Source organism: Orbicella faveolata, unplaced genomic scaffold (assembly GCF_042242905.1).
Source record: "Orbicella faveolata isolate gen_17 unplaced genomic scaffold, um_ofav_v1 contig_25, whole genome shotgun sequence".
Taxonomy (NCBI): domain Eukaryota; kingdom Metazoa; phylum Cnidaria; class Anthozoa; order Scleractinia; family Merulinidae; genus Orbicella; species Orbicella faveolata.
This window is the reverse complement of record NW_028301553.1, coordinates 6,188,426-6,209,637: the sequence shown is the minus strand read 5'-3', so window position 1 is coordinate 6,209,637 and position 21,212 is coordinate 6,188,426. Positions and strand designations below refer to the sequence as shown.

Sequence of the window (21,212 nt, the reverse complement as noted above, 5' to 3'; positions counted from 1 at the left end):
AAGTTGAAGAATTTATTTTATGTTATTCCATTTGTGAACAGTGTACACTGTCGGCTGCTAATTCAGCCAGCGGATTCAGTCGTGCATCGAGACGCCTCATTAGATTAGAGGCAGACATGCATTTTCCTCATACTGTTGCCGCACAAAATACAATGATTTATATTTAACGAAATACTATTTTTTTACCGACGGAACCGCCTGAACAATGAAGCTGATTTTAGACTGAATTTGTTTCCCAGAAGTAAAGAGTAGTTTTCCACGAATGTAATTGAATCTATATGTAGTGAATTGAAACGGTCAATGAAAGTTGCTTTTGATTTTAAAATAGAACTAGCTTTTAGGCGTAGACAATTTGGTTTATTTTCAAGCGACTCCACTATGAAATTTACAAAAATGTTTTGTTGCAAAACCTTACATATTCGCCATCTAGAATCCTCGTACGCGTCCCAGTTATCGACGCGACATGTTACTCACGTCATAATACATGCATCGCCATCATATTAGACAAGCACTGAGTCAAGTTGTTGTTCTAGTTTCCCACGAAATTTAAAAGAACCTACATTTATTGAAAGTTGTTCGCTGATTTAAACACAAGCGCGCAAGACGTGCAGTAGTTTTTTGGGGGGAAATTAAACTCCTCCGGGAAAAGGAGTAATTGTTAGGTTGACCCAACGAACCTTTTTACAAATTTAGATTTCATGATGAACCTACAATCTCAAACTGCTAATGGTAAGATTAGCATCGGAAGGTTTGGTTGGCTAGTTAAGAGTTTAGGGTAAAAGATGTAAGAAAAAACATTTCACCTTAATAAATGTGACATAAAGTCTAATGTTGTTTTATCAATTCGAGCAGTAAGCTTATTTCAATGTCAATAATAGTAAGATTACATAAGAGATCCTACGGCAAACGATATTCAATGGCACATTAGTTCTGATTCTCAACTCATTAAATAAGACCTATTTGATTAAAACATCGTCATGTATTACATGATCTTATTCTGTTGCATCATTGATCGTAATTTCTTCGATAATTTTGATCCAGAAACCAATATTAATTTTAAAAACCTTGCATACGAAAATATTCTTGATGTGATTGAAGGTAAGCAGCACTCTTACAAACCTCGAAATTATGGCTCAACTGACAAAATCTAAAGCGATATGCCCTCGAAGATGAATTAGTTTTGTATTTGCAACCATGATACGCGTATGTGATGTAGGTGATACTAAGGGTTAAAACTTACCACTGTAGCGGCAATTTAGTTGTTGTCGCTCGTGTAATGACATCTCGATACAGATCCCGGCTATCCCACTGTTGTTTTCATTCTGTTTTCATTTACAGACATATCAAATCCTTTCGGAAGCTAAGAAGTCAGATGCTGAAAAACGTGAAAGGCTTTTGGAGCTTTATATCAGAACGGAGGAGTTCTTGGATCAACTGGAAACTGACTTTATAGAAACGCTACAAAAAAGCTTAGGAGACAGTGACTTCAAAACAACTTTGAAGAAAAACATCAGTGATCTCAAACCAAGAGGTCAATACATTGTACTTGTTGCAGGTGAGATGATACAGCTTCTGTTTTACACTGTTTGTTTAAGAATACATTTTATAAGTATATCGAGGCTGAAATTTGTAAAATTGTACGAATATTTCAAGAATAAACCCTTCGCAGAGATTTTGAAAAGAATATGATTGTGTGTTGAAAATTTGTAAATACAATACAATTACAATTCTTCCTTCTCTTTAAACGGAAAAACTGGCCAAAAAGCAACGAAAACAGCACTAGCCGTATGTTCGATGCTTATATAACAGTTTCTTCAAGAAGTTAGGGGCTTCATATCAATTTAAACACTATCTAGAGATCAAATACATTCCTAAAAAGAAATGCCATAAGCTATAATCTATGAAATTTACAAGAATATTTTCAGCCTAAAATCGGCAGAAATATAAGAAAATCTGGAGCTACAATCAATCGACTTAATCGAGACTATTGTATAGATGTATACATTCTTTTTTATCGGTAAATCTTCTCAAACACCAGCCACACGTAGGCGATCTCCATGGACTAATATATACTTCTTTTTTATAAGAATGTATTTTATAACAAAATCCAGGCTGAATTTTGCGAAATTTTAAGAATATCTTAAGAATAAACCCGAGGCTGGAATTTTGAAAAGAACACAATTTTGCGTGTTGAAAATTTGTAAATACAATACAGTTATATGTTTTTAACTAGACCTTATAAACTTCGTCCTTTCTCTTAACGGCAAAACTAGCCAAAAAGCAAGAAAAATAGAAAAGCTGATAAAATTTGTGCAAGAAGTTTTGTGCATAATATTAGGCTTTAATGCCCGCAGGCTGGCTCCAAAATTACTTTAACACTATCCAGACACCAAGCACATTCGAAAAACGAAATTACATACGCTATAATCTATGAATATTCACAAGAATATTTTCAGCCTAAAATCGGCAGAAATTTAAGAATACTCAGGTAGGGCCGGAAAAGCAGTATTCTTATGTATAAAAAAAAAAGTTTACAATGTCCGACAGATCATGATGAGGTGCATGTACTAATGCTTTTTTATACCTTCCGTGAATAGGTGAAACAAGTGCTGGTAAAAGCAGTGTCATCAATCTGATTCTCGGGGAAGATCTTCTACCATACGCACTATTGAGTACAACATCAACAATCTGCGAGATGAAATATGGCCAGAAGCCAAAGATTGGCGTGCACTTCAAGCAAACTGGTACAGAGACTCGTGAGCCAATGTTCCAGGAACTGGTAACAGATGGAAAAGAATCCTACAAGAAGCAGATCGAAAAATTTGTCAGCTTGAAGAGCGGTCGAGAAAAAGTACCCTACACGAAGATAGAATTGTTCTTTCCACACCCATTGTTCAAGGTAATATTATGACAAGATGATGCGTAGATAAAAATGTTTAGACTAGGAAATGACGATGTGTTGTAGAACACAAATGAATGAACGAACGAACGAACGAACGAATGAAGGAACTTTATTTAAGGGACTAAGTATTTAGATAGTATTTAAATAGTTGAGGGGGACGAGTACGTTTTCTTGAAGGAAAATAACAACTGAATTCAATAACTAATAGCGGACACTCAAATCATAAATAGTAATGATAAATAATGATAATGATAATGATAATAATAATAATAATGAATGAATAAGAGATATAAATTTTTACACATACTAAACTTTTTTCAAGGTAAGAACGTAAAACTTATTAATCTACTTAATAGTAATAATAATAATAATGATAATAATAATAACAATAATAATAATAATAACGACTTTATTTCGGCATTTCCACAATAGATCAAATGGCTCTTCATCCGAAAGTGAAACTACCTTACGAATACCAAAAATAGCAAAACTACTATTTTATCTATTTACAATCATGACAAAAGTATTTGTGACTATATGTATATAATTTCATCAAGTAGTGCATATAACACACTTTGTGTACGTGCTCTCAATGAAAACGGTAAGGCCTCTTTGTGTAATGTTATTTTTAAAATTGTTCAGTGACGTTCGCTGCTTGCCTCATGGGTTCAGTTTTGACCAGAGATACGGGTCTAAGAATGTTATTGAATGTTTACCATAACGGACTGAGGAGAAGCGAGGCACACTGTTAATATATGCGAGTGTGTTAAGCGGCGCACATCCTCTCGGTGGTGGCACATATTTGGGTTTACTTGTACGTCTGAGGATCGGTAAAGTTACTTAGGATTCACACTGGCCTTTAAATACCTTTTCTAACCGAGGATTTTCATTGTCTTTTCAGGAGGGCATTATGATAGTTGATAGCCCTGGAATTGGAGAAAGTGACGTGATGAGCGAATTTGTCCTCAACTACTTGCCTCGTGCCTTCTGCTTCATGTATGTGATCAACAGTTACAACGCTGGAGGGATTCAGTCTGACAGGGTGCGCGCTTATAAATATAGGATTTCGCAAAAAAAAAAAACAAATTGACGTTGCTTAATGTACCACACGGTTCAAATTTAAACTGCCTTGATGCTCACAGTAACAAATAGTTTGCTGCATTTTCCCCTCAAAAACGGTTTGATGACTGTCATCGTCACACCCGACCGGCGACCTTCTAAGCTACAGACAGGATCTTTTTGCAAGAGATGTCATTTTGCTCCTTCAAAGCCGAAAAGTCCACTCGTCTTTTGCATATAGCTAGCCCCTAGCAAGAGTGCAAACAGGCTGTAGTTTTTTCCTTGAAATAGCTTTGTCTTTCCGAGAAAAACGACATTTTCGATTTAACCTTCAGACTCAACTTCGTGCAATTTAGCGAGTCCCAACTGGGCTGAAAATCGGCTGAAAATGGACCATTTTCATTCGATTCGCATTTCGCAAACATTGAGCGCAGAAAAGTTACGATACAAACAGCTTATTGCAGAACTATTCCTTGTCTGAAAAAGGGCAATTTCAAGAATATTGGGTTAATCTAATTATTTGACGGTAAACAAAACCAGAGTGTTCTCCAAAATTGAGTTACTCAGTCGGTGAAAAGAATTGTCATTTTGACCATGTGCCATGTCTCGGAATTCCACAAGATTTTAGATTCTAATTATACTAGGATAGGTCTTTCAATATATGTAAAGTTTAGTTTGGGCAAAACGTCGGACGCATACCGACAGATTACTTGACGAATCATCCTACAACCCGACTTCACACAAAGCCACGACTATAAAGACTTTGACGAGACGAGCGAAACTAGTTTGTGACACACCGGACAGCTTACTTGACGAAAACAGATACCTTGAACGTGTTTTTCACAAAAACAAATACAACGCTGACTTTATTAGACGAAACATTTACCGACCTACTGAAGCTGACGCAACGAATAGGAACCGAACGCCTGTTTCTACAGTGACTATATCTTACATTAATGGTACTTCTGAGACCATCTCACGGATCCTACAGCCCTACAATATCCGTGTAGCCCACAAACTTACAACTACGTTACGACACTTACTAACCAACGAGAAAGACAGGGACGAACCTAACAACAGACAGGGACCAGTTTGCAAGATCAAATGCTCTGACTGCCAGGCTTCCTACACTGGTGAGACTGGCAGAAACCTTAACACGAGACTCACTGAACACAAACGAGCCGCGAGAAATGGTGATGCCAACAATCACATTCCTGTACATCATCAACTGACAAACCACAACATTGACTGGGACTCTGCTCAGTGCTTAACCTACAGTACAAACTATTTTCAACGACTGACTCTGGAAAGCTGGTACATTAACCTAGAACAAACGCCACTTAAGGACGGTTCCCACTAAATACAAAGGGTTTTGCGCCGGGTTAGGACCACGCCGAAAAAGTAGATCTTTGCGAGGGCCATTGGAATCCACAAAGAAAAATTGGGGTAGCCAAGCATTTTTTCCAGATAATCAGCCATGAATCTCAACAAAAATGCTGGCATCAGCACTTTCTGAAAAAAGAAGGAAAGGATATTTCTTCGCAAATTTCTTTCGAAATCTCCTTTACAAACAGAAAAGCAAACACATTTCTAAAGGTCTTAAAACTACATGGTAAATGGTAACATAAAAACCATTTTTGGCATGTTTTTGATAACAAAATCGTTGCAATAGCGCTTTTAGCGTCTCTGACAGCCTTACTCTGGTTCAGCCAAAATACAGTCTTAATACTTTGGTCACAACCAAAAACTAATCACGTGTTGAATAGGCTTGCCACTTCCATTTCATAACATAAAATGTGGGGGTAACAACGCGTTTTTTAAAGTCATTGATCTTTTTTTGAAAACTTTTACGGTGCCCGTTACATTTTTTCCTGTCACATCCCCTGTAAGTAAAACATTTGCGTATTTCGCACTTGTTTTGCGCGCGCACTACGCCATCTGCAGGTACTTGTTTACAGTTGGATTTCAGTATAATTTTCGCCAGATAACAGCTAGCTTTTCAGCTGGAAGACGTTAACAGTTAGTGGTTGGTGATATGCTGCTATTTTGGTGTTCCTGGTTTGAGTACGGGTTCATTAAACTAGATTTGGTCACAGTATGAAAATTTTGCTTTGCTTTAGTCGTGTACTTGGTAGCGTAGTTGATTGCGTCAATGTCAACCCCAGCGCGCGCGTGGCACTTAAGGTCATTCCTCACATTTGCATTGCGCATCCTTACTGCGCATAATTTATGGCGTCATAAGCGCGCGCTTGTGCACGCGCATATTGAAAACATGGCGGATTTGCCTTTATATTGAGCTCTGTCAGTTGAAAAATGGCTCTAGCTCACCAACGAACATGGGCACCCCAATTTTTTTTCCAGTCGTTGTAATCAACTAATCATACGCTTTGCGTGAGAAAAGACTGATCTAATTTCTATTGCTGAAAATTGACTAAATAAGAAAAATAGCAGATACACTGTGTTCTTTTCTATTTTGCAGTCGGTAACCACGTCAAGAAATTTGGTTCAAATTTTTAATCAAGGATTTAGCTTTCTGTCTGAATCAAACTTAAACGTTTATTTGTGTCCGACACAATGTATTGACTGTAGTTTAATGCGTGTTCTTATGAGTCCGGGCTTACAAAGATGTTACAATTACTGGGAATGCGTTTTTATAATAAGCATTAAATAATGCCAAAATGGGGCATTTTCAATGCGTCACTGCTCCTTAATGAGCATGGGCACCCCCCTTTTTTATTTCAAAATTGAAGTTATCACATGACAAATATTCAGTGGACAAAGTTTGAACAAAAATATATTGTCATTTTTATTTCAGAGGAATTACCTTAAACCATGCCTTGCGTGATGGGCAGAAAATATGCGCACTAAAAAAAGTAGGCACCGTCCTTAACAGATGTCAACAACTACCGGCGCCTTACAAACGACTTACCCATGACGGAAACGAAACCGACAAACGGACTTCCAACAGACCGACTTAATTTGACTAACAATAGACGGACCAAAAACCGACTGACCAATTTGACTAGCAATAGACGGATCGAAACCCACCAATGACTGATGACAAACTTTACGCGAGTCTTTCAGCAAATACCATCATGGCTAAACTGACCAATCATGTTCAACGGACCAGACTTATAACATCATCGACTGACAAAAACTAATCACTTGACTCTGAGGATGGCTTCCGCTCAGGTTGTCGAAACGTCAGTCACCGACAACAGTTCTTTTCAGAACTACCATCACCCGGAAGATCACACTATACGAACTACTGATACTCCTGGGATCAAACCATTTACTAAATGATTAGGCACTCGTCAAAAAATTATTCAAAATCGTTCACAAAAGACACAAAATCACGCCAGCAGCTACCGAGTGCGTGACCAAAAGTATCATCAGCATATCGGCATTTAATACTTCAGTTCGAAACGTCAGCATTACCACGCAGTATAAATGACATACACATAAAAATAACATGTTCACCTACTTCGGTTTGTAGTATCCTGAATCTTGCAAACTGATCCTTTCCCTGGATTTCTTGTCAGTATTCATATCCGACTTTGAAGAAAAACAATTACTGTCTCAAGTCCCATGTACGTATTATTGGATGTGTCATTCTATCTGTGTTATTTGTGTCGTTTGATTAAGCCAGTAGTAACTTCTAAAGCTTTATTCCACATGTGACTTTCGGGTTTCCATTTTGAAGACGTTTGAAAGGCCCCCATTTTGACTGAACATGTTTATCCGAGACCGGTGCGTTACAACATATTTTACATAAGGGTGAGGGTCGGGATTTCAGAGCTTCAAACAGAGTTACTTTTAAAAATTTATAAAAAACGTTCACTGGCTATATAAAGTTAAAACTTTCAGAGCTTTCGGCTGTCAGACTACAGCCTTCGATGGAAAAGATAACAACTACAAATATATACATATATATACAAATATATACAAAAATAGGTGGAACTATAAAAAGAATACATTAAGAATGGCTGACTGCTAGGATCGAGAAACGCCGGTCAACGTCCCATTTGACAAATCGCTCATATTTTGCCCAAAGATACCCTTAGGTGACCTAATTCTAAAAATCATATTTAAAGGTTCCAGCGAATTTTTATTTTTCAGAAATTCGCGAAAATTTGAAAGCGCGGTCAAAGTGCGGTTTTTCGTGTAATAAAATGACCGAAATAAGGTGCGAGGACGAAGCGCTGCTTAAGTCTTAAAATAAACTCAATTGACTTCAAACTTCACACAAATGTGGAACAACCACTCTAATTTATTCCTCGCTTTAAACTAATCTCAGATATGTTGATATAGTGGTTTTCCGAACCATTTTAAAAACAGCTATGAAGCGTGTGAAAAATAACGGCAAAATATAGGTCATGTTTAACAGCATAAAAATGCGTCTGGTACCTCACTTTCCGATTATTTTACTTTATAGCCTTAAAATATCATTATTAAAGATACACCATGCCTAGTTTCATGCTCGAACTCGCAGTATTTCCCTTTGTGAAAAACGAAAATCTATGTCAATGTGTTGGGCGCAAATAACACAATAATTATGCACGAACCAGAGACAAATCAATTTCAATGGCGAAAGTAAAAGCCAATCACTAATTAGAATCCCGTCAATTCACTGCTATCAGTAGAAACATAATGTCCACTGCATAAAAACTGTTTTTAGACGTTTTCGAACCATTGCGCGTTAACTTTGTTTAATTTCGTGTCCGCCGTCATGTCTAGTTTCTCATCGCGTGTATTTCCTTAACGTCAACAACACGTGAATGGTTGTCATAACAAACGCAAGAGATTTCCTGGAACCTTAATGTTTTCGATTCACCAAAACGCTTTAAGTTCGTTAAGACACAATAATGGGTCAACTTGGAATGCTGTTTAGCATCAAGGACGTTAAAGGACTGTAAATTAATCGAGTTGAAATATCTTGAAGCAAATCAAACTCGCGCCCTTATTCTAATTTGGTAAACAGCCGATCTCCGTTCAAGTTCAAGAAGTCGAGAGGTTAATCCGGCAATGTATTACTGGTACAACAACAAAATCAAACCGAGGTCATCAAAAGTGTAAGTTTAAAAGTGTAGTGGCAAGTTCCAAATAAATTTCGCCTATATAAATTGGAAACAAGATGTGAAACGGTCTGACCCGAAACAAATAAACAAAATATTAATAGGACTAATTTAACCCGAAAATGTTACAGAAAACATACCTAAAAGCCGTCGATTCCCCTCGATACCACTCCGCATTGCCTTAAAGAGCCCAAGCTTTCTGCTGTAAGAATCAGGGGCCTCATGAATCTGTATTTATTATATCGGCAACCATGCTGCGTGGCTGATATTCGAGACTCAGTAAAACTTGTCACACAACCGTACGAGCAGCCCAGTCACGCTTTCACTGCTCTTGCGCAAATGTTCAACATTTCGCAATTTACATAAACCGACTACAAGTTTAAAGTAGTGACAGTAGATTAAAATGCGCTTTTTAAAGCTGTCCTATCGAGGAACAATTATTTCTTGTTTTTGAATGGCTCTTAGTTGTAGCTACAGTCGGGGAGTAGGGGGGGGGGGGGAGGGGAGAGGGTATTCCCGGAAATTTCGGATATCTGTATGCCGTGGAAGATTAAGTGGTCTCCAGCTCTTAACGCCAACACTGAAACACTAAATGATTCTCGAAGTATCGCTGAGTCAATTAACCGTTTGCGCGCATATTGCATTGACCGTGGACAGGTGGAAAAACAGTTAAACCGGAAAAGCCTGTTGCACATTGTAATTTAGCGTTGTCCAACACGCAGTCGGTCTGGTTGTAATGTTAATCGTATTTGAGAGAATCTCAAGTTTTCTTTCGACACATACTGGGGTGACATACTACTAGATGGGCATGGCCGGGAGCCACGAGTCAAGTCAGTCAAGTCGCCATGCTTAACCGAGAGGAGTGACTGCGACCTTAACATCAGTGCCATTATCAACGGGTGTGACCGAGGAAGCGTCTGCTGAGGTTTCCATGGATAGTAACCAATGTCTTCAAGGCAGCTGCATTCGTGTCTTTTATAGGCTCTACTTTAGAGAGGCACTTGTCGCTGGAGAAATGTACTCAGTCCCTGGAGAGCTATTCCCTTATGGACGTAGCCAAAATGTGCTACAAACCCTGCTTGGAGCAGGCGTTGGCGCTTAACTCAAAGCCACAATAGGTCACCAGGAAGCCCTCGTTGCTTGAAAAAAGATTTGGGCTCTCAGGGCAGTCAGTGACAAGCAGCAGTTGTATCTTATGGCAAAATTCCGCGTTGGTCAAACGACAGGCCGAAAGGTTGACGCCGAACTGGTGGCGCGGGAATGCGCAGTGCCCGGGATCCTTATAATATTCGTCTTCTTCAGGTGCTAGTTTTTCTCTCACCTAAGTGCCGCAATGCGCCAAAGTGATCCTGATGAGATGCATGTTCAGGCATCTGAAGAGGAGAGAAATTTTAGTCGGGCAAAGGAAGTTGTAGAAATACTTCAGCTCCAGCATCCTTTGGATACACGACCAGCAAGACTCCTGTGCCTTGGCGATGGAGGGTGACTTAAAGAACCTGAAACTGTCTATGTTACCGTGCGGGTGCGAAGGCATGGGACTAGATATACCTCTCCCACTTCTGCGCGGAAAAGCTCCATACTCGGCGCTTCTGAAGTATTTTACTGACTGCACTTGGTGGAAGTATTCTTAGGAGCTGTCGGTGTTTGGCTTCTTCAGTATTTAGGAAACACCTCTGGCGGGGGGGGGGGAGAGGGAGGATCGTTAAATTTTTGTAGAGAAGGGGAGGAAGAAGAGGAGGAAGACATTTTAGAGGAAAAACTCACGGCCGAATCGTCTCAGCCTCGTTCCCAGGGTCTCTCATCTCACCGCCCCCCTGGAGCGAGCTCAACATCAGTTCATTAGAATAACACATAGGCCTATTAGGGTAAAGCGTAGGGACAATCTGCAGTCCTTCCACTTGTGGTTCACTATCACTCTTCTCGGTTAAGCATGGCAAATTGACTGACTTGACTCGTGGCTTCCGGCCACGCCCATCGAGTAGTATGTCACCCCAGTATGTGTCGAAAGAAAACTTGAGATTCTCTCAAATACGATTAACATTACAACCAGACCGACTGCGTGTTGGACAACGCTAAATTACAATGTGCAACAGGCTTTTCCGGTTTAACTGTTTTTCCACCTGTCCACGGTCAATGCAATATGCGCGCAAACGGTTAATTGACTCAGCGATACTTCGAGAATCATTTAGTGTTTCAGTGTTGGTGTTAAGAGCTGGAGACCACTTAATCTTCCACGGCATACAGATATCCGAAATTTCCGGGAATACCCTCTCCCCTCCCCCCCCCCCCCCCCCCCTACTCCCCGACTGTAGCTACAACTAAGAGCCATTCAAAAACAAGAAATAATTGTTCCTCGATAGGACAGCTTTAAAAAGCGCATTTTAATCTACTGTCACTACTTTAAACTTGTAGTCGGTTTATGTAAATTGCGAAATGTTGAACATTTGCGCAAGAGCAGTGAAAGCGTGACTGGGCTGCTCGTACGGTTGTGTGACAAGTTTTACTGAGTCTCGAATATCAGCCACGCAGCATGGTTGCCGATATAATAAATACAGATTCATGAGGCCCCTGATTCTTACAGCAGAAAGCTTGGGCTCTTTAAGGCAATGCGGAGTGGTATCGAGGGGAATCGACGGCTTTTAGGTATGTTTTCTGTAACATTTTCGGGTTAAATTAGTCCTATTAATATTTTGTTTATTTGTTTCGGGTCAGACCGTTTCACATCTTGTTTCCAATTTATATAGGCGAAATTTATTTGGAACTTGCCACTACACTTTTAAACTTACACTTTTGATGACCTCGGTTTGATTTTGTTGTTGTACCAGTAATACATTGCCGGATTAACCTCTCGACTTCTTGAACTTGAACGGAGATCGGCTGTTTACCAAATTAGAATAAGGGCGCGAGTTTGATTTGCTTCAAGATATTTCAACTCGATTAATTTACAGTCCTTTAACGTCCTTGATGCTAAACAGCATTCCAAGTTGACCCATTATTGTGTCTTAACGAACTTAAAGCGTTTTGGTGAATCGAAAACATTAAGGTTCCAGGAAATCTCTTGCGTTTGTTATGACAACCATTCACGTGTTGTTGACGTTAAGGAAATACACGCGATGAGAAACTAGACATGACGGCGGACACGAAATTAAACAAAGTTAACGCGCAATGGTTCGAAAACGTCTAAAAACAGTTTTTATGCAGTGGACATTATGTTTCTACTGATAGCAGTGAATTGACGGGATTCTAATTAGTGATTGGCTTTTACTTTCGCCATTGAAATTGATTTGTCTCTGGTTCGTGCATAATTATTGTGTTATTTGCGCCCAACACATTGACATAGATTTTCGTTTTTCACAAAGGGAAATACTGCGAGTTCGAGCATGAAACTAGGCATGGTGTATCTTTAATAATGATATTTTAAGGCTATAAAGTAAAATAATCGGAAAGTGAGGTACCAGACGCATTTTTATGCTGTTAAACATGACCTATATTTTGCCGTTATTTTTCACACGCTTCATAGCTGTTTTTAAAATGGTTCGGAAAACCACTATATCAACATATCTGAGATTAGTTTAAAGCGAGGAATAAATTAGAGTGGTTGTTCCACATTTGTGTGAAGTTTGAAGTCAATTGAGTTTATTTTAAGACTTAAGCAGCGCTTCGTCCTCGCACCTTATTTCGGTCATTTTATTACACGAAAAACCGCACTTTGACCGCGCTTTCAAATTTTCGCGAATTTCTGAAAAATAAAAATTCGCTGAAACCTTTAAATATGATTTTTAGAATTAGGTCACCTAAGGGTATCTTTGGGCAAAATATGAGCGATTTGTCAAATGGGACGTTGACCGGCGTTTCTTGATCCTAACAGTCAGCCATTCTTAAAATGGAAAAATATAAGTGTTAATGAACTAATTGTTCTTTTTTAAAAGAATGGAGTATTGATTGGGGAGCGGCCTTGAATTGTTACCTGCATGATCTGTCGAAGCGGTGTCCCATGATTCTAGCGTCTTACGAATACGTGAAAAGCCTTTATCAATCACTTGGGAATTTTTAAAGTCAATAGAGTGATTTGAAGACCAAGCCTGTTTAGCGATGTTGGAACCTCTTTCGTAAGACATCACATTCCTCATGTGTTCTTTTTTTCTCGTTTCGAAGCATCTGCCAGTCTCGCCTACATAACTCCATGGGCAGTCGGCACAAGATATTTTATAAACCACATTTGGTTGAAGTTCAATCGGAGGTCGCGATTTAGGAGAGGGAAACTCCTGTTGTAATGTCTTGACTGGCTTGCTGACAACTCGAATATCATGTTTTTGAAGAAGTCTATTTAGAGGCTGAGAAATTCCATTAATGTAGGGGAGGACTGCGTAACTAGAGGAATCGGAAGGTGTGGCCCATTTGAAAAACATACAAACAAGTTCCTCAGGTACTGGGATAGAGTTTGTGCGCCGAGTAGAAGATATCTTCTTTAGAATGTTGGAGATGACATTTTGGGGGTAATTGTTAGAACGTAGAGCATCAGTGACATGATTAAGTTCAGCCTCTTTTCCTTGCAAATAAGAGACGCGAAGCGATCGAAGATGGCGGCTTATTTGTTATTGCTAATTACTGGGGATTTCTGCCTGAAAGCAGGTTGAATGATTGTACCGAACAACAAAACGGAAAACGTAGAAACATTTAAATAGGAACTTGGTTATACTGAGTGATTTGGGGGATTCAAATTCACCAGACGAATGCATACAGGTTATGCAAAGCTAATGGACCACCGTTAAAATGACAGGACGGGAATGTTGTTTGATAGTCAAGACATGATAACTCAGCTAAGGTAAACATATTTATATTATTTTATGCTTAAGTCGTGCTGATATTCCTGTGATATTTCGAATTGAAGTAATTTAATGACAAAAACAATGGTAGCACTTTTGGTCACGCATTCGACTGCTGGCGTTATTTTAATTTTTTTGTGTGTGATTTGAATAATTTTTTCACGAGTGCCTAATCATTTGCCCAAACTAAACTTTACATATATTGAAAGACCTATCCTAGTGTAGTTAGAATCTAAAATCTTTTGGAATTCCGAGACACGGCGCATGGTCAAAATGACATTTCTTTTCACCGACTGACGAACTCATCGTTAGAGAACACTTTGGTTTTGTTTACCGCCAAATAGTTGGATTAATCCAATATTCTTAAAACTGGGCTCTTTTGGACAAGGAATAGTTCTGCATTAAGTTGGTTGTATTACAACTTTTTTGCGCTCAATAGTTGGAAATGCGAATCGAATGAAAATGGTCGATTTTCAGCCCAGTAAGCACTCGTTAGATTGAGTCTGGACGTGAAATCGATAATGTCCTTTTTCTCGGAAATACCAAGATATTTGAAGAAAAAAAACTACAGAACGTGTTTACTTTTACTAAGGCCTACTTATATGCAACAGTAGGGCAAATTCGATTTTTCAAGCCTCACCGAACTATTTTTTATTTTTGTGTACATTTGCTCTTAACTCCTAAAGGAGACTAATGTGGGCGTTGCTTGAGCTTCATTAGACCCCTAAAAGATACCACTTAAAACGGGATAGGTTCGATTACTAGCCACTGTTCAAGAAAGGATCCCGCGCGCACTTGTACACCCGACTCATGTAATCCAGAAACCAGCGAATATCAAACCTAAGAACAGAAATGAAATGAGAGCGTTTCTTTCATTATTATTTCATCGAGTTTATCCTGAAGGATACCTTGACAGCTAAAAATGGTGACTTTTTGTCATCAACACCCTAAGTGAGACCAGAATCCTTTATTTGTACCCGAGACGACGAGCATCCCCGACCTTTACATATAGGAGTCCCCAGTCCCTCCCCGGATTTCGAACATCCGCCGTCTAAGGCCGTTTTACAGTCGCTTGCACCGTGTCAAGTTAGTTATTTTCGAGAGGTAGAAGGTGAAACGATTTCTTCATTGTAAGGAAAAAACTTATGGTTCTTCCTTAGCGATTCGATTTAGAAAAAGTTTCTGTGGTTTTCCTTCACAAACCTACGTGATATTGTGAGTTCGAAAGCAATCGATATAAACGAAAGATTAAAAGCCCCAGACGATTCTTTGAACGCAAGAAACGGAAAGACAAGCGCTACCTCTCGGTAAGTGATTTTTCGACAGAAAAAGAAAAACACTGAAGAAGAAAAGGAAAAAGAAACTCGAGTCACTTCTAGGATTCCAATGTTCACTTCGCCTCTGGCGAATAATTGTTAAGTACTACTTGTTCATCGGATTACTGGAGGTGAAAGTATCAATTATATTCCTACGTACTGAAGCGCTTGGTAGTTAGCACAGGAGGCTCAAGTGAGCCGAGTTTCGTGGCGTTGTCGAGCTTGTTCAAGTGGAGTTTGCACGATTTACCCACATACTGAATTGTCTTGATGACAGTGTTTCTCATCATTCGTGGATCTATTAAGAAATGATGTCATTTAACGGACTCAATGGAGTTGCGAGGTGACTTACAGCTCGATATACTAATTTCTAACGACTGCGTTTGGACACAAACTATGAATGGACTCTCACTATTTTATGGAAAAACAGTTAACTTCAGTCCTTATATTAGGGTTACAAGCGAGTGTTCGAACTCGACACTATAAATGGCACAAAATTTCAATGTACAATATACAAACTATTTTAAAGCTGACTGAAATGGATTATCGTCTCATATATCACTTGGCAAAAATCCATGCTATTTAAACTTGATTCATGAGCTGTGTATCCTAATACTGTGTTCCAACTTCAGCCTGTTGAATTTTCATTCTTAAATTTTGGTGTTATCATACTGAACTTTGTAGTATATACCCCACTGCTGTAACAGCATCATGGCAAAAACTACAAACAAAAAAACTACGTTCCCTATAAAAGCGCTGTTTATCTTGATCCCAATCTTCACTTTTTGGTCAACTTTCTAGTTAACTGTATTTAAAAGATATTAATAACTAATTTTATTATATGGCTGTGTCTCACAAGGACTGGAAACTACCGAATTCTCGAATTTGATGGGCTGAAATCGGTATTGAGCGCGGTCTAGATTTTCCCATCTAGACCGGCATCTAGACCGGCATCTAGACCGGCATCTAGACCGGCATCTAGACCGGCATCTAGACCGCTAATGTTTTGCGGTGAAAAAGTTGCAAACTAAAATGCAAATATTGACTATTATCTTCTAACAATATTTATTTCTCGAAGTGCCAAAAAGCCTAATGAGAAAAAATGTAAAGAAGACGAGCAAACTTTGGCAAGTTCCGCTCACCGCCGCTCACAAGCAAAATGTTAGTTAACTACTAACCAGTTACATTAAACGAATGAAATTGTTCTTGTTTGCCATATAATAAACATCTTATTAACCGAACTTAGTCGGTCTGTATGAGAGAATCTTGACCTCGGTCATGTGTACAGACCTCACTGCGTTCGGTCTGTACTAACGACTTCGGTCAAGATTCTCCCATACAGACCTCCTGCTCGGTTAATAAGAGCTAAATTTAAGGTGGCAGCAGTGTCCAGCACTTAGATTTTGGTGGGTTGTTATAACCACTATTTATCAATTCTGTGCATAGGGTTCAGAGCCACCTTAAATTTTCAAAACTTGTAAGGTGGCTCTGAACCTTATGTACAGAAATTTTTGAAACTTTGCTAAAAGTTGCGTCTTAGCATGCTTATAAAATTTGATACTATAAAAAAAATTCGCCTAGCCGTTTTTTGATTATAGGCCCCTGAAGCTGTAATTAAGGGTGTTTTTAGCTGGTCATACTGTTGCTATGGTAACCTATTGTGTCATGGAAATGATAACAATGTGTTCCCCAATGATTGGGCAGTTTTTTGATACCATGATTGTAGCATCAAGTGATAAAGAGTGGTTATAATGACCCACAAAATCTAAGTGCTGGAAACTATTATGAGCCACCTTAAAACGAAGGATTTTCTCGAATTTTACCAAAGAACGAAATCCATGCTTGCATCGAACAATCTTAAGCCAACTTAGAGCTGGCTGTAAGCAAGCATTGGACATTACTCCTAGTCTATACATCACTTTTGACCGAACAAAATAATCTTGCCCTTGTTGACTACAACACTAGGAAAACGTGTACAGATGCATATAATGTAAACCGTGTAGGTAGGCCCGAGTAACAAATAGTTTCTTAACATTGAACTGTTTCATTTTGCAAATAACACAACACACTCTTGCGTGGTAAAAGGCTTGATGGGCTTGTTCGAAAGCTAGACTGCCCTCACATCACAAGTAGCTCCTTAATGAGCAATGCCTCATTACACCCTTTCATAATTTATTTTCCAAGTTCCGTGGCTCTCAGCCACTTTCATTCAACTGTCAAGGGGAAAAGCTGCCTTTTTAGGTCAGAGGAATAACCCGAAAAATTTACCACAGGACCAATAGCAGGGCGATCGGCCAACCGATTACTCCTTCTTACATTGTTCCGTCGTAAATAAAATGTTTCCTAACTGTACGAGCGCGTAATTGTATTGTAATCATCATCTTTGTGATGAACAATGATCAAGATTGAATTATCATTACTTTGGTTTGGATTAGCTAACTTGTACACGTCTGTTTTGTTTACCTTAACAGCTAGAAAAGTTACTCACCTACGCTCAAAAGCTCAAGGAAAATGCTGCGGTGGACCTTGCGTTATTCACTGGCTGTACCTTGTTTGTTGCTAACAAGTGGGATCTGATTGAAAGGGAAGAACGCGAGGAAGTGAAACAAGCACAAATCGAAAAGCTCTCGAAGAAGCTTCGTAACCTAAATCCGAAATCCCAGATCGTCTATTTGTCGTGCAAAACTGCACAGCTGGCTCAGACGTATGGTGTGATCACAAGAGATTTTAATGACTTAATCGCAGGAATCAATAATCTTGTTGTGTCATCCATGAAGAACAATCTTGAAAAGTATTTCCGGTGAGAAATTAAAGTATACAAAAGAAAGATAAAATAATAAATTTAATTTAATTACTTCATCATTTGCATGTGTGCTCGAAAATTGAGCTCGATCATGAAACCCTGAGCAGATTAGTTAAGTTGCGTTTTTGGCAAAACGTACACACTTTATTTTCTCAGTGCGCCTCCCCAGCCCTGGCGTTGATGCTCTATATCGTCTTATCCAGTGCTAATTCAGTAATTCACCTTGTAGCTTCCGGCTATTAAAATTGAAGTTAAGTGTTCGATTAGCCACTGCCTCCTCCAATTTTTGTAACTGGAATTAATGTTTTTTTTCTTCGTTACCTTATATCTTCTGAGGTAAAAGGCTTCTTTGATGAAAATGGTCCAGATATTTTCCGTCAATTAAATTAGTTTTGATATTTTTTCGTGGAAAGCTCGAAAACGGGGATTTGTGAAGTAATTTCAAGGTCATTGTTATATGGCTTGTATTAGTAACCGATATGATGCGCGCTCTGATCCGTTATTTCTAGGGCATTAGTCTCCCGTAATGCACACGGGTCGATTACGGCACCCCAAAACCAAAACAAAAAGCCATATAATAAACAACGTATTAACCTCGAACGTTCTGTCTTTACGGGAAAATCTCAAAACTCGGGCCTACCGAATTGGTAGCAAGGTCTTGGTGTTAAATTTTCCTTTCAAGACCTCACTCTCGTGTAATAAGTAGTTATTAATGCCATGTTTTAACGTGATTATCCAACAGAAAGCTTGAGGATCTCCTTAAGCACGTCTCCCGTCAAATCAGAATATCACTAAAGTCAGCAGAAATGTCACATCAAGAAACAGAGAAAAGGATCAAAAGAGTGATGAGCCGTATGCAGGAACTAAAAAGCTCTCAGGAACGTAGATTTAGTGAACTGAGTCAGCATCAGTCACAAAAAATTCAAGAGATCATAGCAAAGCTAGCAGCGCACTTCAAATCAGAGGAAACTATCAAGGAGTTTTGCGATTGGTCTGAGAATGAAGTACCAGCAGCCTCGGCGACATGGCAAGAGACAAAAAGTGAAGCACTAAAGTACATTTCGGAGAGAACACAACAGTTCGTTCAGCAATGGGAAGATGACGAACACGAGTTTGCAAAAGCTCAGGATTCGCTGATCCAATATTGTATTGAAAAGTACCATGTAATGGCAGAGGATATCCATAAAGTGGAAGAACAAGCTTTCCTTGACGAGAGCGAAGCAGACGTTTCACAGGACGAAGGTGTGACACAAAGCAACTCCCGGAAAAGTACTGCGCCAACATGGCTTCGACAAGGCTTGGGATCTGTGGTGGTTAGTTCTCCTCGAGTTTTCAGTAACCTTGGCGCCAAAATAAAGAAGAAGGCCCAATATAGAACTAAACTGGAAAGCTACAACGATGATCCATGTAGCTATATGTCAAAGAGATCACGTAAATGCCTTAAAGTCATTGCTACCCACGACCGCCTGCTTCCTTTCATCAATACACAACTGGAAGACGCGGTGCAGTTTCTGAAACAGATCAAGGAGAAGATACCTCAACTGAGGGAAGGCGACGAGCAGTTGTACCGGCAACTACTGGAAGACAAAAGAAGCAAGACTGAGATCCAGGAAGTTTACGAACCTTTGAAGATACAGATCAAGTTGTTGCAACGCAGCTTAACTGTCTACCATCTAAATGAGGTCAGGAAGTCAGATTTTACTGATGAAGAGTTGAAATGCGATGAGAAGCGGGAGTCCATTATTGGAAATGGCAGCTTCTCTACGGTGTACAGAGGTGTTCTTTCTCGCCAAGGACAGCCAGAAATTGAGGTTGCGCTAAAGAGGTACAGAGATCCACTCACGTCTAATAACGTTTGGTATTTCGCTGACGAGGAGCGAACTTTAAGGTAAAACAATATCCTGAAAACGAAATCGTCAAGTTACGTTGCATAGATTGTAAATGTCCACCTTGTCCTCCCAGTTTTCGAATGAGTACATGTAAGTTCTAAAATGCGCTTAGGTTACAAGCGGTTACGCCCGCTCTCTGCTGAAGACATGTTCCTTGTATAAATTATCATGCCCTTCGCCAAGATAATTCTACACCCATTCTTATCCCTGGGGTTGGGGGAAGAGGTTACATTGACGGGTGTAAAAGGCCGTTTTCACAGCACTGCAGTTTCATTTAAAACTCGTTTTGTTGATTCTTGTTAATGTTATTGCTGTGGCGATGAAATATCTTTCATCCTGGCCTGATCAGCAAGCCATTAGTGACGTGGACATATTTTCGCATATATGGGAATAATATAGATCCACTCCATACATATATGCATACACTAGGTGACATGTACGTCACGTCTTATGTCAAATGGTAAGAAATGGACGAGTTACAACTCTGAGTTTATTGCTGTAACGTCTCTTTTTGCTAAACTATGTGGTTATTTGAATTCTTTTCCTTAGACAACTGAGTCATTCAAACATTGTAAAATTTTACGGAACCAATCTTCAGCATGGTCGAAATGGAACAACAGTGATGATCATCCTGGAGCTGTGCAGCTGTTCTCTCAGGTCTCACGTGATGTCCCATCCGGAGGACGCCCCTGCACGATTGCCTAAGGAGGAAGTCATGAAGAAGGTATCAGGTTGGGCTCTAAATATCTTGGATGCCTTGCGGTACATTCACGGTGAAGGATTTGCTCACCGAGATTTAAAATTGGATAATGTTTTGGTAAGTTGACTTGTTGAAATGATGATTTTTACATCCACTTTTAAACATTTTTGATTAGTTCTCTAATTTAGCGGTTGCGCAAAAAAAATACACTGCAAACACTCAGAGTACAACCAGCGAAATGAACCCCTAAGCTTTTACCAGCTCCTTCCTGCTACCAAAAATGATGATATCAAGAGTTTTGGCATCACAACAAACGCAATGCATCACATCAGTGCGTGTCTTCCTTGGGGCCAAGTCAGGTTCCATTTCTATAATCAATTTATCGGCTTTAACGAACTCTGATACTTACAGACATTGAACAGATTGTGAAGGATATTGGAGTTACTACTTTAACCTGAAACTTTAACTTGAACTTAATCGTGCGATTTTTAAAACGTGCCCTGTATTGATCGATATATTTTGTATTTGGTGTAGCTGACACCCGACGGAAGGGTGAAAGTTGCTGCCGGACGTGGGAGTAGCCAAGCATGAAAACGAAATAACCGGTACGCTTTGCGGCAACTCGATTTACTTGGCCCCTGA

General features: G+C 39.3%; 1 protein-coding gene across 1 annotated transcript; it reads left to right on the top strand.

Moving 5' to 3' along the window:
• The first annotated feature begins 1,194 nt into the window (after positions 1–1,194).
• LOC149108727 (uncharacterized) lies at positions 1,195–21,161 on the top strand. The gene is made up of 8 exons (XM_089293823.1): positions 1,195–1,212; positions 1,339–1,555; positions 2,598–2,899; positions 3,804–3,944; positions 17,650–17,978; positions 18,724–19,869; positions 20,420–20,687; positions 21,105–21,161. Exons 1-8 carry the CDS (start codon positions 1,195–1,197, stop codon positions 21,159–21,161), a joined length of 2,478 nt encoding a protein of 825 aa, XP_089149949.1.
• Positions 21,162–21,212: the final 51 nt, after the last annotated feature.

Excerpts from the sequence above, each read along its gene's own strand:
- LOC149108727 (XM_089293823.1), top strand. Across the intron at positions 19,870-20,419 it reads GACGAGGAGCGAACTTTAAG|ACAACTGAGTCATTCAAACA; the intron begins GTAAAACAATAT and ends TCTTTTCCTTAG. Across the intron at positions 20,688-21,104 it reads TAAAATTGGATAATGTTTTG|CTGACACCCGACGGAAGGGT; the intron begins GTAAGTTGACTT and ends TATTTGGTGTAG.